This window comes from Zingiber officinale, chromosome 4A (genome assembly GCF_018446385.1).
Source record: "Zingiber officinale cultivar Zhangliang chromosome 4A, Zo_v1.1, whole genome shotgun sequence".
In the NCBI taxonomy this organism is placed as follows: Eukaryota; Viridiplantae; Streptophyta; class Magnoliopsida; order Zingiberales; family Zingiberaceae; genus Zingiber; species Zingiber officinale.
The window spans coordinates 120,571,968-120,588,029 of NC_055992.1; the positions used below are offsets into that span (position 1 = coordinate 120,571,968).

General features: G+C 41.0%; 1 protein-coding gene across 1 annotated transcript; it reads right to left on the reverse strand.

The window, feature by feature from the left end:
* Positions 1–8,270: 8,270 nt before the first annotated feature.
* LOC121970810 (F-box/kelch-repeat protein At1g55270-like) lies at positions 8,271–16,022 on the reverse strand. Its single transcript, XM_042521777.1, has 2 exons — positions 15,758–16,022; positions 8,271–10,065 (listed from the first exon to the last, which is right to left on the reverse strand). Exons 1-2 carry the CDS (start codon positions 15,821–15,823, stop codon positions 8,812–8,814), a joined length of 1,320 nt encoding a protein of 439 aa, XP_042377711.1. The 5' UTR covers positions 15,824–16,022; the 3' UTR covers positions 8,271–8,811.
* Between the last annotated feature and the right edge of the window lie 40 nt (positions 16,023–16,062).

Below are 16,062 nucleotides of genomic sequence, written 5' to 3' on the forward strand. Positions count from 1 at the left end.
GCCTTCAAAGAAGGAGATTTTTCTAGGTGCGTTTTTCATCGCCCTGGATTAATAACTTTCTTGGTTGTAACCAGGTTAACTCCTGGTCTTCTCTGTCCTTCTGTTTAGCTTTATTGTTTTAAGTTACTTTTTATTATTACTATTGCACTTTCGAGTTGAAAGATTCGAGAAGGGTAGTTTTAATTTGTGCAGGCAATTCACCCCCTCTTGTCGGCCTCCGCTGCACCTACAATCGGTATCATGCCAGACCGCCTCAGAAGGACTAACCGCCGACTGAAGCACAACGATCAAGATGATGGCCGGAGCGAATATTCATCCCCCGAAGTTCGATGGAGACTTCGCGACGTGGAAACGCCGGATAGAGGTATTTTTCAAGACAGAATTTGACATTTGCTTAATTATGAAATATGGCTATGTAGTTCCAAAAGATAAAGAAGAAAACACGTGGAGCAAGAAGGAGCAAGCTGATTTTGTCGCCAACGGAAAGGCATAATTTCACCTGTTTAGCGTGCTGCCACCACAAGAGATAAGTCGAATTGGAAGCTACGACTCCGCGAAAGACCTCTGGGAAAAATTCCTGGAGCTTCACGAAGGTACCTCGGAAGCTAAGTTAGCGAGGCGCGACATCCTCCGGACCCAGTTAACGAACCTTCGGATGAACAACGGCGAGAAGGTAGCACAACTCTAAGCAAGGATCAAGGAGTTAATAACTCAACTAACCAACCTTGGAGAAGAAGTAACGAACTGGGACTCAATCCGGTACGCGCTCAACGCCTTCCCCAGAACTCCAGAGTGAGCCTCCTTAGTAGATGCGTACTACATCTCTAAGGATTTCGAGGTAAGTACTTTAGAAAATTTGTTTTCTACTTTTGAACTTCATGAATCTCGAGTTGCAGAGCCCAATGGAGTAGAGAAGACTAGTCAGAACATTGCCTTAAAGGCAAAAACAAACGCTTCTGACTCTGACGCATCGATTGACGAAAACGAAGCTGCGTTAATGGTAAGACGTTTTAATAAGTTTTTCAAATCTAACAAATATAGATCGCAGTCGAGTAAACGTCATCAAAAGACAAGGATAGTCCGTTGCTATAATTGCAATGAAGAAGGGCACATCAAGGATGACTGCCCGAAATTGAAGAGCAAACAGAAAGAAAAGGAAAAGGTAAAGTACAAGAAGTCAGAATCCTCCAAATACAAAAACTTGAAAGCGACATGGTCAGACTCATCCTCCGAATCAGACCTCGAAGAGTTCTCGGGGTTAGCGCTAATGGCACGCCATCAGCTGGAAAAAGAGTCAAGCTCAGAAATGAGCATAGAAGAAGGGGGAGGAACTTCAGACGAAGAAAGCGACGATGAAGGGGGAGCATCACCGAGTCAGGTAAGTAAGGTATGTGCTCTAACTCCTACTCAATCGTTTAAATTTATCAAATCTCTTTTTAAAGATTTGTTTAAATTAGAAAAAGAAAATACTGAATTGAAAATGAAATTAGCAAAAGCATGCCCACTTGAGATGTACGATAATCTAAAATCAGAAAATGAAAAATTAAAAATTGAAGTTGAAAAATTAAAAAATAATGCATGTTTAAATAAATTTCCAAAATAAAAAATTAGAATTTATGGAAAATTGAATTGGTACATTAGAAACCATCAGGGTCAACTTAGAAGAGTGCCTAAGAAATATCTACCCCTAAATTTTTGAATAATCCTGTAGGAAGGAACCTCTATTGGATTCCGAAATCTGTGCTAAATTAATTTATTTAATTAAGGTTTTCAAGAGAGAAAATTAAACAAAGAATTTCTTTATGAAGCTTTGTCTAAGGAAGTGGTTATTGCTCCAATAACCAAGAAAGCCTAGTGTCTCACCACGACCTGGAAGTTGAAATATTGAAATAAAATGTTTAATTAACTTTCTGAAAAAACATTAAACTAGAATTAAATAATACTGAAAGTTTTTTTTAACATTTTTGAAAAATTCTAAAAATTCAGTTTACTTAGAAATTTTTTGAAAATTCTAAAAATTAATTTTTGACTTAGAAATTATTTTGAAAAATTCTATTTTGTTTAGAAAATTTTGGAAAATTCATCTTACTAAAAATTCTTCTAACTTAAAAATCTGCTAAATATTTTTAAATATCATACTATTATCCCGTTTTGCTGTGATCAAAGGGGGAGAGATTAGTACAAGTCTAGGGGGAAATAATTTTTTCAAAAAAAAATTTCTCTTAAACTTTTATTTAGTTGTAATTTTACTTATTATAAATTTATGCTTAAAATGTTAGTTTAGTAATTCTTTTTAAAATTACTATTTGTATATTTTTACCCTAATTTGAACTTGGGTTGATGAACATCAAAAAGGGGGAGATTGTTTGACCCCGCGGGTGTTTTGATGTGATTAACCAAGTTGGTTAGGTCCTGCTTTGTGTTTGACCCCTGTGTCAAGTTGTGCAGGAACTTAGGAGCGCAGGAAGTCGAGCGGAAGACGCAGCTAACGAGAAGGACAGCACGGGAAGGGAGCCGACGGGCTCGGTGCGTCCGAAGGAATAGAGAGCTGCGGAAGAGTATACCGGTGGGCAAGAAGAACGTGCGCGGCGTTCGAGGGACGTTAAGCCGGGGAGGAAGGCTGCTCGAGGAGAAGGCCGAAAATTGAGTTCGGGTGAGCCCTATTTCGGTTGGTTGGAATCACCCAAAAGAACGAGACTTCGGAAGACGAAGCAAAGAAGCAAGCAAGCTGGAAAAAACTGCCAGCCAGCTTGGAGGCCCCTCCAGCTTGAAGGCACCTTCAATGCCTGTTGGAGGCGTCTCGGACCTGGCAGAAGTCAACATTGAGCTTTCGGATAAAGTTTTATCCACTCTTCGATGGAGACGCCTTGGACCTCTATTGGAGGTGCCTCGGACATCCGAGATAGAATTTCCAGAGGCTATATAAAGGCCTCTGGAACTAGGAATTAGAAATCAATTGTTCCATCAACTCTGTAATCAATTCCTAGCAATAGTTCTGAGTTGTAAGAGTGTAAAAGGCTTCTCTGCCTTCAGAGAAGGAGATTTTTCTAGTGTGCACTTTTCATCGCCCTGGATTAACAACCTTCTTGGTTGTAACCAAGTTAACTCCCGATCTTCTCTATCCTTCTGTTTAGCTTTATTGTTTTAAGTTAATTTTTATTATTGCTATTGCACTTTCGAGTTGAAAGATCCGAGGAGGGTAATTTTAATTTGTGCAGGCAATTCACTCCCCTCTTGCCGACCTCCGCTGCACCTACAGCTACAGTCTCGTTACTCTATTTCTGCTTCTTCTCCCCGTTGCCTGACTTGAGCGTCGGAGGGCCGTCGCCGGGAACCCCTTCCCGACTCGGCTTTGCTGTAGTTTCACCGGAGGTCCACGTCATCTTAGAGGTCATCCGAAAACAGGATAAAGCGTCACGTCCCAACATCCATCGACTCGACTCTCGGACAGAATGAGAGCATATAAATATTTTAACTAATAGTATTGTCAATATTTTTCTCTCATTCTTTTTCTCAATATTTAGGTCCTTCAAAATCTGGGATACTGGGTCATGCCACTGAAATCAATGCTGAACCCCAGAAAGATGCATTTGCATGTTTTGAGAAAATAGCATATGAAAACTACCAAGTAAAATTAGATGGTATTGTGATTCTCCCTGGGAGCCAAGAACTTGAATGGCCATCTAAAAATCCTGTGCTTGACATATCAAATGCCGTACAACCTCCTAATACATCAGATGATGAACATTCAGGAAATATTGATAACAGACTCAAAGGAAAAGGTTAAGAATCGAATGCCTTCCTGCCTACCGATCTACCTGGAACTCAAAGTAGAAGTAACTTTTTAGCTAGTGTCGATGGTTCAGTGGTTTAAGTAGGCTAACATGTGGAAGTCAGCGACATCGAGGCCCGCTTTGATGAGATTGCATTTCCAACCCATGTAAGCACATTGTCTGGCTCTTTTCATAAGAAGAGTGATATTCTAGCACATGAAAACTCTGACATTGGATCTAGTAATAACAATGATATACTTGCACAGAGCCATATCGATTCTCTACCAATTGGAAGCCATTCTGCCACTAATTCCGGGAAAGAGATACAAAAATGGCCATTATCAAGCACTCAAGAACTATCCTACACAAAACCATATCAATCAGCCAACAAACATCTTGGAGTCCTGGAAGCTCTTCACCAATCGAAGATGTCCTTAAAACAAGATTTCCATAGATTGCCTTTGCCAAGTCAAGGCATCAAGACAGCTTTACTATCAGCAAGTACTTGACATACTAGGACAAATATAGTTGGTGAAAGTTTGAAATCCCCAAGCAGTTCTTCCAGCCTGTTCAGACTACTGACTGATACTTTTCCTCAGGCACAAAGCTCAGCCTGTTCAGCCTGCTTCTAGCAGGAGTACCTTACTTTAGTCATGCTTGAAAGAAGGCCAGATACCCTTCTCAAATGCAGAGTTCCGTTAGTGTAGATAGAGAAAATTATCCTTTGTTCCGCGTAATAATTGTCCCTCCATGTTTAAATTCCTAGATCTATTAATGTGTACTGATTGCTTAATGATCAACTTGGTGAGGATGAAATGAGCAATGTGAATGAGAGTTTAATCGTACATTGAGAGTTGAAATGATATGATTAGTTTATATTGAATCATAATTTTTGATATTATAAATTTGTATGGATGAAAGGTTTTTTTTTTCAGGTGCGCCTCTACCCTCAAGAAGTGCAAATTTAGACTTCAAATTGTACTAAAAATTGTCCAATTAGCACAATTAATGTTTTACTACTTGAATTGCTTTTTTCGCTGCCTAAAATTGAAACGGATACATTAATGGCCAAATCTTCCCAGAGATAGCATTCAAATTCATCTCAATTTGCCGCATACAATCAATACTGGGTTGCAAACATGGTCAAACCATTGTATTTTTAGAAATAAACGTGCAGCAAAATTTTTAAGTACCGCCAAAGGGGATAAATTTATTTTAAAAAGAATTGTCTACCATAAGCTTCGGTAGTATTCAACATACCTTCTCACTCGGCCACTTTGTCTACTCAGCCCACACAATCTACTTGGACGAGTGAACCTACGCTACCACTTTGTCTGCTTGGTACTCGGATGACTCGACGCTTAGGCTGCGTTTGGTAGGGGTGTATGATTAAAATTGGGTTATTAGGATAGGATTATTAATCACTTCTCATACCTAGGGATTGTGAATCTCACTCTTAGTCAACCCTAATCATATCTCTAATCAATCCTACCAAACGACATATTAACAATTTTTTGAAAACATAATCATAATCTTATCACCCCTACCAAACACAACCTTAGTCTGCTTGATTCATTTCAGTATTTGTCCTACTCAGTACTCGGCCTACTTGACACTTAGCCTACTCAATAGCTCAGGTCGCTCAATAGCTCGGATCACTCTACACTCAACCTACTTAATCAAATTGGTCACCCTTCCCTAGTAGCTTGTCCTTTTCTGGCAGCTTACTCAAGTCCATCTCTAAATTTGAATTTAATTTTCGTAACTTTAAATTTAGTAATTTCCTATTTATCTCCTGCAATCTTAAAGAGTAAGATTTGTCAGCTGAAATAAATGAAAAATTATTGAATTTAAAATTATTGAAATTTAAATTCAGACTTTGGTCTATCGAAATGGGCTTGACTGAGCAACCAAGCTATCTAGTTGGCAAAGATGCCGAGCGCCCAAGCTGATTGAGTAGGTCAAGTGCTGAGTGAGCTACCGAATGCTTGAGCTACCGAGTAGGCCAGCTGCTGAGAGAGCTAAGCTGCCAAATAGGCCAAGCTACCGAGTGTCCAAGTTGTCAAGCAGGCTGAGTGGGTTGTGGGCTAAGTGCCAAGTAACCCGATTAAGTTGAGTGCTTGAGCAGTCGAACTAGCACAGTAGCCGAGCTATCAAGTGGCTGAGTGTCGATCTACCTAATTGGTTGAGTGCTCGGGGAGACCGGATCCTCTGCGCCCGCCTCCCGTGCGCCCTCTGCGCCCATCGCTACGCGACAAAAAACTCACGCGCTAAACACGTGCGTTTCTCCGATCAGCAAGAATGCTGATCGGTCAGCAGACCGATCAGCAGGAATGCTGATCGGTCTTGCTGACCGATCAACATTCCAAGCAAACTTTTTTTAATTTTTTTTTTAAAATAAAATAATAAATAAAAATGTTTCTAATATATATAATAATTATACAAGTCCAATATACTTCGATCCATATTAATCCTAATAAAGAGTAAATACTTTTTTTAAAAAAAAAAAAAATTAAAAAAAATTTACTTGGAATGCTGATCGGTCAGCAAGACCGATCAGCATTCCTGCTGATCGGTCTGCTGACCGATCAGCATTCTTGCTGATCGGAGAAACGCACGTGTTTAGCGCGTGGGTTTTTTGTCGCGTAGCGACGGGCGCAGAGGGCGCACGGGAGGCGGGCGCAGAGGATCCGGACTCGTGCTCGGGTAGGTTGAGTGCCAAGTGGCAAAGTGCTAAGTGGATGAAGTGGCCAAGTAGGCCGAATGACTAAGAGCATCTGCAGTGCTTTTAATGTGTGAAGCGTTAATGTTTGTTTTTTATTTATTTTTTTTGCCATATGCAGTATTAACGCGTTCATAAATTTAAACGCGTTAATGCTACAGTATTCAAAGAAGACGTCACGTCGGCGTTAATACCTCTACAGTATTAAAAAAAAGACGTCACGTCGATGTTAATACCTCTGACATTAACTGTTGGAAAATTTTGAATGGAAACACGACGTGTGGGTTTCAGTCCCACAAAGAAAGTGAAGTTTTCCAACTGATTCGGAACAAAGGGGGTGAGAATCCAGGACCCGGATGACATCAACCCGAGGGGTCTTTTTGTGAACCCCATTGCTCATAAAATCAGTCAGGACATGATATGTCCACGTAAGACAACTTGTTGGCCAGCATACAAGACAAGGAAGGTCGTCAGCTTGCCTGCAAGCCATGTGGCAAGCTTGCATGCAAGCCACGTTGTGGCTTGTTGGCAAGCCGGCAAGCCACAACATGGCTTGCTCGTTGGCAAGCATGTGGCTTGCTTGCTGGCAAGCATGCAAGCCACGCTCGTTGGCAAGCATGCAAGCCACAACGTGGCTTGCTCGTTGTGCTTGCAAGCCAACTTGTTGGCAAGAACAGACAAGGTCTATATAAGACCTTTGAGAGGAATGAAAAGAAAGCACAGAAAAACTCAAGTAAGTTTTGTGTGAGAAAAGTTCAAGTGAGCGTTGTGTAAAAGAGCACAAGTGAGCATGTGCTTCCATTCCTCTTTGAATCCCCATGTTTCCTTCCCTTCTGTTGTGCACTCATTTTGCTGACAGAAATAGTGATAGTTTTCGGATCTAGTTTAGATCGTCACGACAACCAGTGCTCGGTTGTGCTCGTGATCTTGCCATTTTATCATGGAAACAGACGCCCACCTAATCCTCTGAGCACCAAGGAGGGGCCGAATCTGTTTTAAGGACACAACGCTCTGTTGGACTCAGCATCCACTCTGAGTTCGTATTACAGCTCTCGACATCCTGTTAACAACTCTCAGCAGCAACGTGGCGCCGCTCGACAACTCACGGTGTCCGCGACTCACCTATTCCGCGCGTGGCTCGGCTCACTAGAGTCGACAATTTAACATTATCTACTCAAACCTACTTGATTGTAAGTCCTTGTGACTCTGGTATGCACTCAGAAGCGTGGAAAAGAGCTTCTGAGATGATCACACAGATTATAACGAGTTTACTCCCAATATTAACGCCGTTGCAGATGCTCTAAGTTCCGAGTAGGTTCAGTCAGCTGAGTGGAAAGGTATGTTGAGCACTATTGGGGTCTATGTTAGACAATTTCTTTAAAAATAAATTCATCCAATCTGATGGTGCTTAGGGATTTCACTAGATGTCTATTTCCAAGGATATAACAACTTCACCACGCTCGCAATTAAGCACTACTTGCATGTGATAAACTGAATAATATCCTAATACTATCCATAGGAAGAACAAATTAAAGAAAGGTAGTGAAAAGAACGAATGTGCAGGAGTTTGTTTCTTCTCAAGGGAGGAGCCTGCTTTTATAGGCTCGGAACTTGGCAACCATCAACTCTCGCGATTAATGGCTTCCTTTGTCGGATGGATCGAAACACCAACATCTAGTACGATTAATGGTTATCTGTTTTGATTTGGCCATTAACGTGTCTGATACCATTAATGCATCAACTTACAATGAAATAACTGACTAGACTCGATCATGTTGAATGGATCTAATAAAAAATTTCCAACAGATACTACAATGTAAAACAGGATATAAAGATAATATGAGGAGATTAATACAAGTGGACAATTTCCAATGAAACTTCATCTATATGATCTGAGTAAATCAAGATGTGCATAAGAACAATGCATATACTTGTAAATTTAGGCTGGACGGCATCACTCAAATATACTATATATCGCTGGCCTGCAATCAAGAATGGAAACAGCTACAACCACCAACTCACACTTTGTGGATTTCCTTGCTGCTGCTTCCATTCAATGCAGTGCGGAAACTGCGCATAGAATATTGCAAAATTTCCTACTTAGTTCCAGTCTGAAATGATGCATCTTTTTGTTCCCACAAGTTGATGGAGTAATAGCATTCTCCAACCATCCAATATAGAATACTTGAGATGTCAAAAGAAAACCATGATATGCAAGAGAGCGAAGAACTTGCAGCTAAAAGCCACCAGACAATGTAGTAACACTAGTGGGTAGTGGGTCGATCAAGGAACTACTTCCACTTCTTCCATGAGTTATCAAGCTTGAAGCACCTGACAGTGCAGAATATGACCCTTCAATCCACCACGACCTGCAATTGAGGACCAAAGACTTGCAACAAAGTTCTTCAGTTGTCCTTTCCCTACATTTGCCTCCCATACACGAGCACTAGTTGTCTCTATGTTATTTCCTGGATTTGCAACATCAACAATACCGATGCTCATGTTGTTTCGGATGATACCGAGCTTACCATCAAGAGAAACAAATGATGCAGCTTCATAGGCCTGAGAATTTCCTAGATGATGTTTGCTGTCGACGAACTTGCTCCAAGAATCTGTCGCCCATTCAAAGACTCTAAGCTTGCAGCCATCTCTGCAATCTGTTGCAAAAAGCCTTCCATTTAATGAAAGGCAGGGATTTCGCAAGCCGGTAATCAACCCGCCATGATTGGCGGACCAGGAGTTGGTACAAGGTATGTAAACTTCACTCACAACCTGGTTGTGAGAGTCAATCCCTTTGAGAAACCATTTGCCCTCATAAACAACCCCCACATAGGGCACCATTGCAGTGCCCATTTCAGCAATGAATGTCCACTTGTTTTTGTTAGGATCATATACCTCAGCTGAATGAAGAATTCTTTGGTTCCCTTCACATTCACCACCAGCAACATAAAGGCAGTTGTTTACAACACATGAGGCAAAAAGATGGCGCTTTCGGAGCATATCTGGAGCTCTATGCCATTTGTTTGTCCGAGAATTGAAAAAAACAACACGCCTCATTGATCCCTTTGATGGATCTTTACCTCCAAATAAGTAGAGGTAGCAACCACTAAGAACAGCACAACCAAAACCAAGTGCTTCAGAATAATCTGGAGGGAGGGGTGGCAGTGGTTTCCAGATTTGATAGATAGGATCAAAGGCGTGCCAAGATATCTTTCCATCACGGTTTCTCCTGATGACATATACCCATTCCTCTGCTATCCCTAGATTTTTCCGGAGGGAATAGAAGTAATTGTGAGATAAGAGTTGGTTCCATCTTTTGCAAACTAAGCGAAGGTTATGGTGGTCAGCTCGAGGAACCCGAATCAAACAGGCAATAGCAAGATCATCAGGAAGACCAGGTAACAGGGGTCCCTGATTTTTGTTTCTCTCCTTCCGTGCAATACGTTTTCTTGGTCCCATGGGCACAATTTCAGGTTGGCCACATAGCTTTGCTCCAGGAACAAACTTTCTAGCCCCTGCAACTGTTTTCAAACCAGTGTCTACTTTACAGTAACACGAAACGGAATCGACCTGCAATTAGCATGACAATGGAACACTTCATGGGTTGCTTCTTTTAGGGCATGAAACACCAAACAAGTACAATATTTGAAAACACGTGTAGATCTCCCATCATCGCAATGCAATAGGAAAAGTATAAGCATGCTCCAAGCACCTAAAACTATCCAACAAATGACTAAATGCTTACAGTGGTTAAAGGCGCTAAATGTCAATGATGCAATGCAACGAAGAATTTAGATTCAGTAATTCAGCACCATGATTATGCTTGCAATCTACAATAAATTTGACTCAAATATAACAGAGGGTTAACTCTCTCTGAGTTACTGAAAAATCAATCAGATACGAGGCATTATCAAAAATCAGTTATCCGAGAATGTAGCTGGTGAAAGTAAACTAGATAAATATGACAAGCGCAGGCTTAGATGATGAGTCTAACTGGAAAAAAAAAATAACGTTGGCAAAAAAATCTATCTAAAGGTTATATCAGTTGGATTCAATCAGAATGGCATTTTCCAATTCCAGGACTGTGTAATCAGTTCTAAAAGTTAATAACTAGTCCCATGAAAAAACATAAACAACATACAAAATTTGTCACATTTTCAGAATAAAGATTATCCTTTACCTAGTTTATCATATGAAATACTTCCCACCATGCGGAGGGCTCATAGTAAACCTATTTCTAGGGATGGGTATCTTGTCTTTGAGGACAATATAACGCAAACAAGGAAAAGAATAATGCAAACAAAGAAACAAATATGACAGGAAAGAAAATAATTTTTAAAAAGATAACTTTCAGATTATTCATCTGCAATAAAAAAAACTATGAACAGTTAAATGAGGAAGATTTGGTTAAAAATAATAAAATAGAATAAAATTTATTTAAATATAAATGATGATATAGTAAGGAATAGAGACCAATAATGTAAAAGGATCCATATAGTGAACCGTGGGCTTTGTGGTGGTTGTTATTGGTTCATTCTTAATAAAAGGAAAGATATTGAAAATCTTGAGAACAAAAAAATTCAATGATCCTGTTTAAAAAGTGCAGAGATGACACGCTGGGCACGGTGGACAGGTGATTGACTGACAAGAGACCTTTCTCTTCGAGAAGAAGCTTTTCCTTGATCCTGTGCGCAAAGAAACGAGCCAAGTAGACATCAATGCCTAGGAACCAGAGGGAATTCCTAGCGAAGGCCCTCCGACACTCAAGTCAGTACCGATCTGAACAGGTGGATGAAGAACAGTAAGAACGTGTGCCCGAGAGTAAAGTTGCAATGTTCAGAGAACGTACCTTCGCCACGGAGAGGACTCCCCTTTATATACCTCCTCACCTAACTTTCGTAGTCATGAGGTGGCAGAATGTGTCAGAGCCAACCAGACGTCGGTGCCTAGGAACCAGAGGGAATCCCTGGTGAAGGCCCTCCGATTCTCAAGTCAGTACCGATCCAAACAGATAGATGAAGAACAGTAAGAACGTGTACCCGAGAGTAAAGTTACAAATGTTCAAAGAACGTACCTTCGCCGTGGAAAGAACTCCCCTTTATATACCTCCTCACCTAACCTCCGTAGTCGTGAGGTGGCAAAATGTGTCAGAGTTTGTTGGGTAAAGGGAATTGTACCACCTCAGTAATGTGTAATTATCCGAGGAATTTTCCCTTTACCCACATGTTTACCTTTTTTGTCGTTTGTGGCTTCTGTTATTAATGAGGTTGCTGAAGGAATATGTAGTTATAATTGATCTACTGATAGGAGACACGATGGTCCATGAGGAGGTTTCCAGAAGAATATTCTACACATTGTTGTTATGCTGACAGGCTGTTAGGACTTAGGAGTTGTCTACTGAGTATGTCCCAGCTAGTCTTTAAGGTTGGCTGTCCTAGTCACATGCTGTATAGTTCGTTCTGCCGCATATTGTACTACATGTATCTTGGTCGACCTGTAAGGTCAGTCGCCTTTATATTTGTCTCGGCATTAAGCCGTTCAGTTATGTTATGCACATTAGTGAGTCCTTCGCTTGGAGAATAAAAATATAATGTCTTAGTCATATCAGAGATCTATTTAAGAAATAATTAGGATGTCCTGTGCTCCGTGTTGGTGCGATATCCCTAGATCAAGGTTGACCTGGTTGACTAAGCTTGGGTTGGCTTAAGCAGTCTTGATGTTTGGGTTTCGATGTTTGACAATACATGGAGATTGTGGATGCAATCGTCCGTTTGGGGAGATTGTTGATACAATTCCCCTCTTGACCAGTTAGATGTGAAGAAGAGTCAAGTAGGTCAAAGGGTTGACTGGATACCTGACTGGGAAAGTCCTAACTGGAGGCTAGGCAGATGGAAAATCCTGGTGAATGAAACCAGGTGAAAACCCTAGTGAGTGAAGCTAGGTGAAAGTCCTGGTGAGTGAAGCCAGGCATGTGTAAGTCCCGGTGAGTGAAGCCGAGCAGATGGAAAATCCTAGTGAGTGAAGCTAGGTGAAAGTCCTGGTGAGTGAAGTCAGACAGGTGTAAGTCCTGGTGAGTGAAGTCGGACAGATGAAAAATTCTAGTGAGTGAATCCAGGTGAAAGTCCTAGTGAGTGAAGCTAGGTAGATGGAAAATCCTGGTGAGTGAAGCCAGGTGAAAATCCTAGCGAGTGAAGCCAGGTGAAAATCCTAGTGAGTGAAGCTAGGTGAAAGTCCTGGTGAGTGAAGCTAGACAAATGGGAAGTCCTAGTGAGTGAAACTAGGCAGATGGAAAGACCTGGTGAGTGAAGCTAGACAAATGGGAAGTCCTAATGAGTGAAGCTAGGCAGATGGAAAGATCTGGTGAGTGAAGCCAGATACGTGAAAATCTAGGTGGGTCAAGGTTGACCGGACACCTGGTGTTTGGAAGTCCAAGTAGGTCAAAGGATTGACCGGATACTTGGCACAAGAAAATCCAGATGGGTTAAGGGTGATCGGACATCTGGTGGAAGAAAGTCCAAGTGGGTCATAGAGGACCGAACACTTGGCACGAGACGGTAAATCTAAGTAGGTCAAGGAGGACCGCACTTGGTGATTAGAAGTCCAACGAGAAATTGGCAAAGAGAAAGTCCAGATGGGTCAAAAGTTGACCTAACACTTAACAATCGTAAGTCCAATAGGGAGTTGGCATGGAACTAGGAAGTTCGGTCGTAGTAAACTTCCGAAGGCTATAAATTTTGACTCGGAATGAGGTGATTTCAGATACGAAACGAAGCTCATTTCGAGCTCTACACATTTTTCTGCTTGCCAATCGATTGGGGGGGGGTCAATCGACTGGTTGACGCGATTTGGTGCAGAAATGGTTTTGATCGATTGGGTAATCGATCAAAACTTCCCCAATTGATTGGTCAATCGATTGGGAGAGTTTTTGAACGAACAGTAAGCTTCTAAATCGATCAGTTGATCGATTGAAACCTCTAATCGATTGGGGGGCTGGAAATCGCGCGATAAAGGCTGAATCGATCGGGCAATCGATTCAGACGCTTTCCAGAGAGCACAGAGGCGCTCTGAATCGATCAGCCGATCGATTCAAAGCCTCCTCAATCGATTGAGAGTCATTCAATGGGATCCGACCGTTGCGCAGGTTATAGCCGTTGGCAAGCGTCTTCTTCGCAGTTTTCCTCTCCAACGAGCACAACGACTTGTGTGCGATCTCAGCGATTCTCTCCGAGCTCTCACCGTCAGTTCTTGAAGGTTCTTGGAGGCAAGTGTTGGTGCACTTCCAAGGTTCAAGAGACAACAACAAGCAACAAGTAAGCAAGAAGAAGGAGTCTTTTCTTTATATCTTTGTATTTTCTTCTTGCGTGTGTTGTATTATTGTTGTGTGGGTTTGTACGAGGCTTCTCTGCCTCCAGCTGCGACCGAGAAGGAGTATTTCATTAGTGGAGAGCGAGTCGTGTGTGGATCCTTAGATTGGTCACCTCTTCTTGAGGTGGATACCAAGTAAATCCTTGTCTTGCAATGTAGAGTGCTTCGTAGTCTTATTCCGCTGCCTATCAACAACAACGAAGCAAGCAATCAAGCGCGACGAGCTATTCCCCCCCCCCCCCCCCCTAGCACATTTCGACCCTAACACTCCTGGAAGTCTGTTCGGGTAGTAATATGGAGATAAGTGCTTCAAACCTTAACGACCCTTTGCCCGGGCGGGCTCACATAAAGAGGTTCGTGAGCCTCGAGGAGGCCGCCCCATATTCTAACCAAACCTATGACCGATCGACTGAGAGATGGGTCGGACCTACCGGCAGCCCTATAAGGTTAGCTGCCCACAACTCGGTCGATTATTAAATAACTAGATGGGTTATCTTGTAGGTAGAGTACGAGACTTTGTATATTCGACCGACACTTAAGCTGGTCGGCTGACTAGACCTGAAAGCCTTAAGGCTGGGTAAATGAGGAAGTCAAATGGGGGGCCTTCTCCTCCATTGACTTAAACCGCCATGTCATCTTGACTTCAAGTGTCACGCCATCTCCTAGGTTCACTCATTAGATCCCGTATCATTCAAGATTTGAGCATTTGAAATAAATCAATGAGAGACTTAAATTTTATTATTTGGTAATTAATATTTCTATTTTGGTGAAAAAAGAAGAAATAATTGTAATCCCTATTAGACTGGCTTATTTATTTTTTTAGAATATTTATTATCATATTTACTGTTGAGCGTAGTCTAAGAGCATCCACAACCCACTCACATTATAACACCCACCACCTCATCAAAAAGCATGGGATTCATTGCCACATACTCATTATAACAATATATCTCTTTCACCACATTTCTTTTAACATTAACACTCATTATTTATAGGTCTCACAGCCTACTCAATCATCTTAAAATTATATCATATTAAATAAATACATTTTAAATATATTTTAAAATATTAAAATTATTATTATTATTTTTAATAATAATCTTACTTTTAAAAAATACACTCATGTTTTATTATTTACCCATTTTATTCAATTTTAAATTTTAAAATTTATAAATTTTTTGAATAATTAAAATTAAAAAAAAAAAAACAATACACTCATGGGGTGGGCCACATCTTGAATGCGTAACACCCCTTCACAATGGTTTTAACACCAAGGGATGTTATAACACCCGGAGCAATGTGGATGCTCTAAATAAATTTAGTCATATATTTTAATTATTTTTTAATTAATATAATTTTCAATTTGACTTATCTGTGTGAGAGTTTTTCCTCTAGGTGAGGTTATTTTCTTATTTGCTTCACCAATTTCGTTCTTCTAACAGTTCGAATTTGGTGCTGCATCACAATAAGAACCACAAGAATGCAAACCATGCAATAAGTAAAAACTACGCCACATAATACAACAATCTTTCAAGAGTAGCGACCTAATTGTTTAAAGAGTAGCGACCTAAAACACTTTAGACAGCACAGCTTTTCAGACTACAAACGCATCCCTTGTTCCGCTCCAAAACAAGTAGATTTAGGTCATGACCATACTATGCATTCAAAAGAGCATGATTTATTTGCATCGGCGAAAAAGATCGACTTACGAATCTCCAACTTACCACTGATCTTCCGTAAATCGCACAAAAAACAGATAAAAGAGGGGGGAAAGTTGTTTTTTTGCCAACCATTTCACCAAAAATTCCCCAAGTAGAATTCTCTAAGGATCTCACCTAAAAATCCTTGCATAGACAACAAATCCCGATAGGAAAAAGGAAGCGAAGAGGAAATATACCAGCGGAGCTTGTACGCGAACAACGCGGTGCGAGTTGCGCAAGCTTTCCGGCGCCGTCCTTTCCATACCTCCAACGAAAAACTCCCGACTATGATCAGCAGATCCCCGAGAAGCGGAAAGGGGGAAAAAGATAGATATGGGGAGGATTTGGTCACGAAACCTTCACACTTCTTCCCGATTCCCGACCAAATCCTGCTTCACGCTTCTTCCCGATTCCTTAATCAAGCGCGTTCATCTCTCTCTCTCGTTGGTCTACTCCACTGACTATTTCTTGCTTTGGTATACCAAGCCCATTTAGTCGGCAT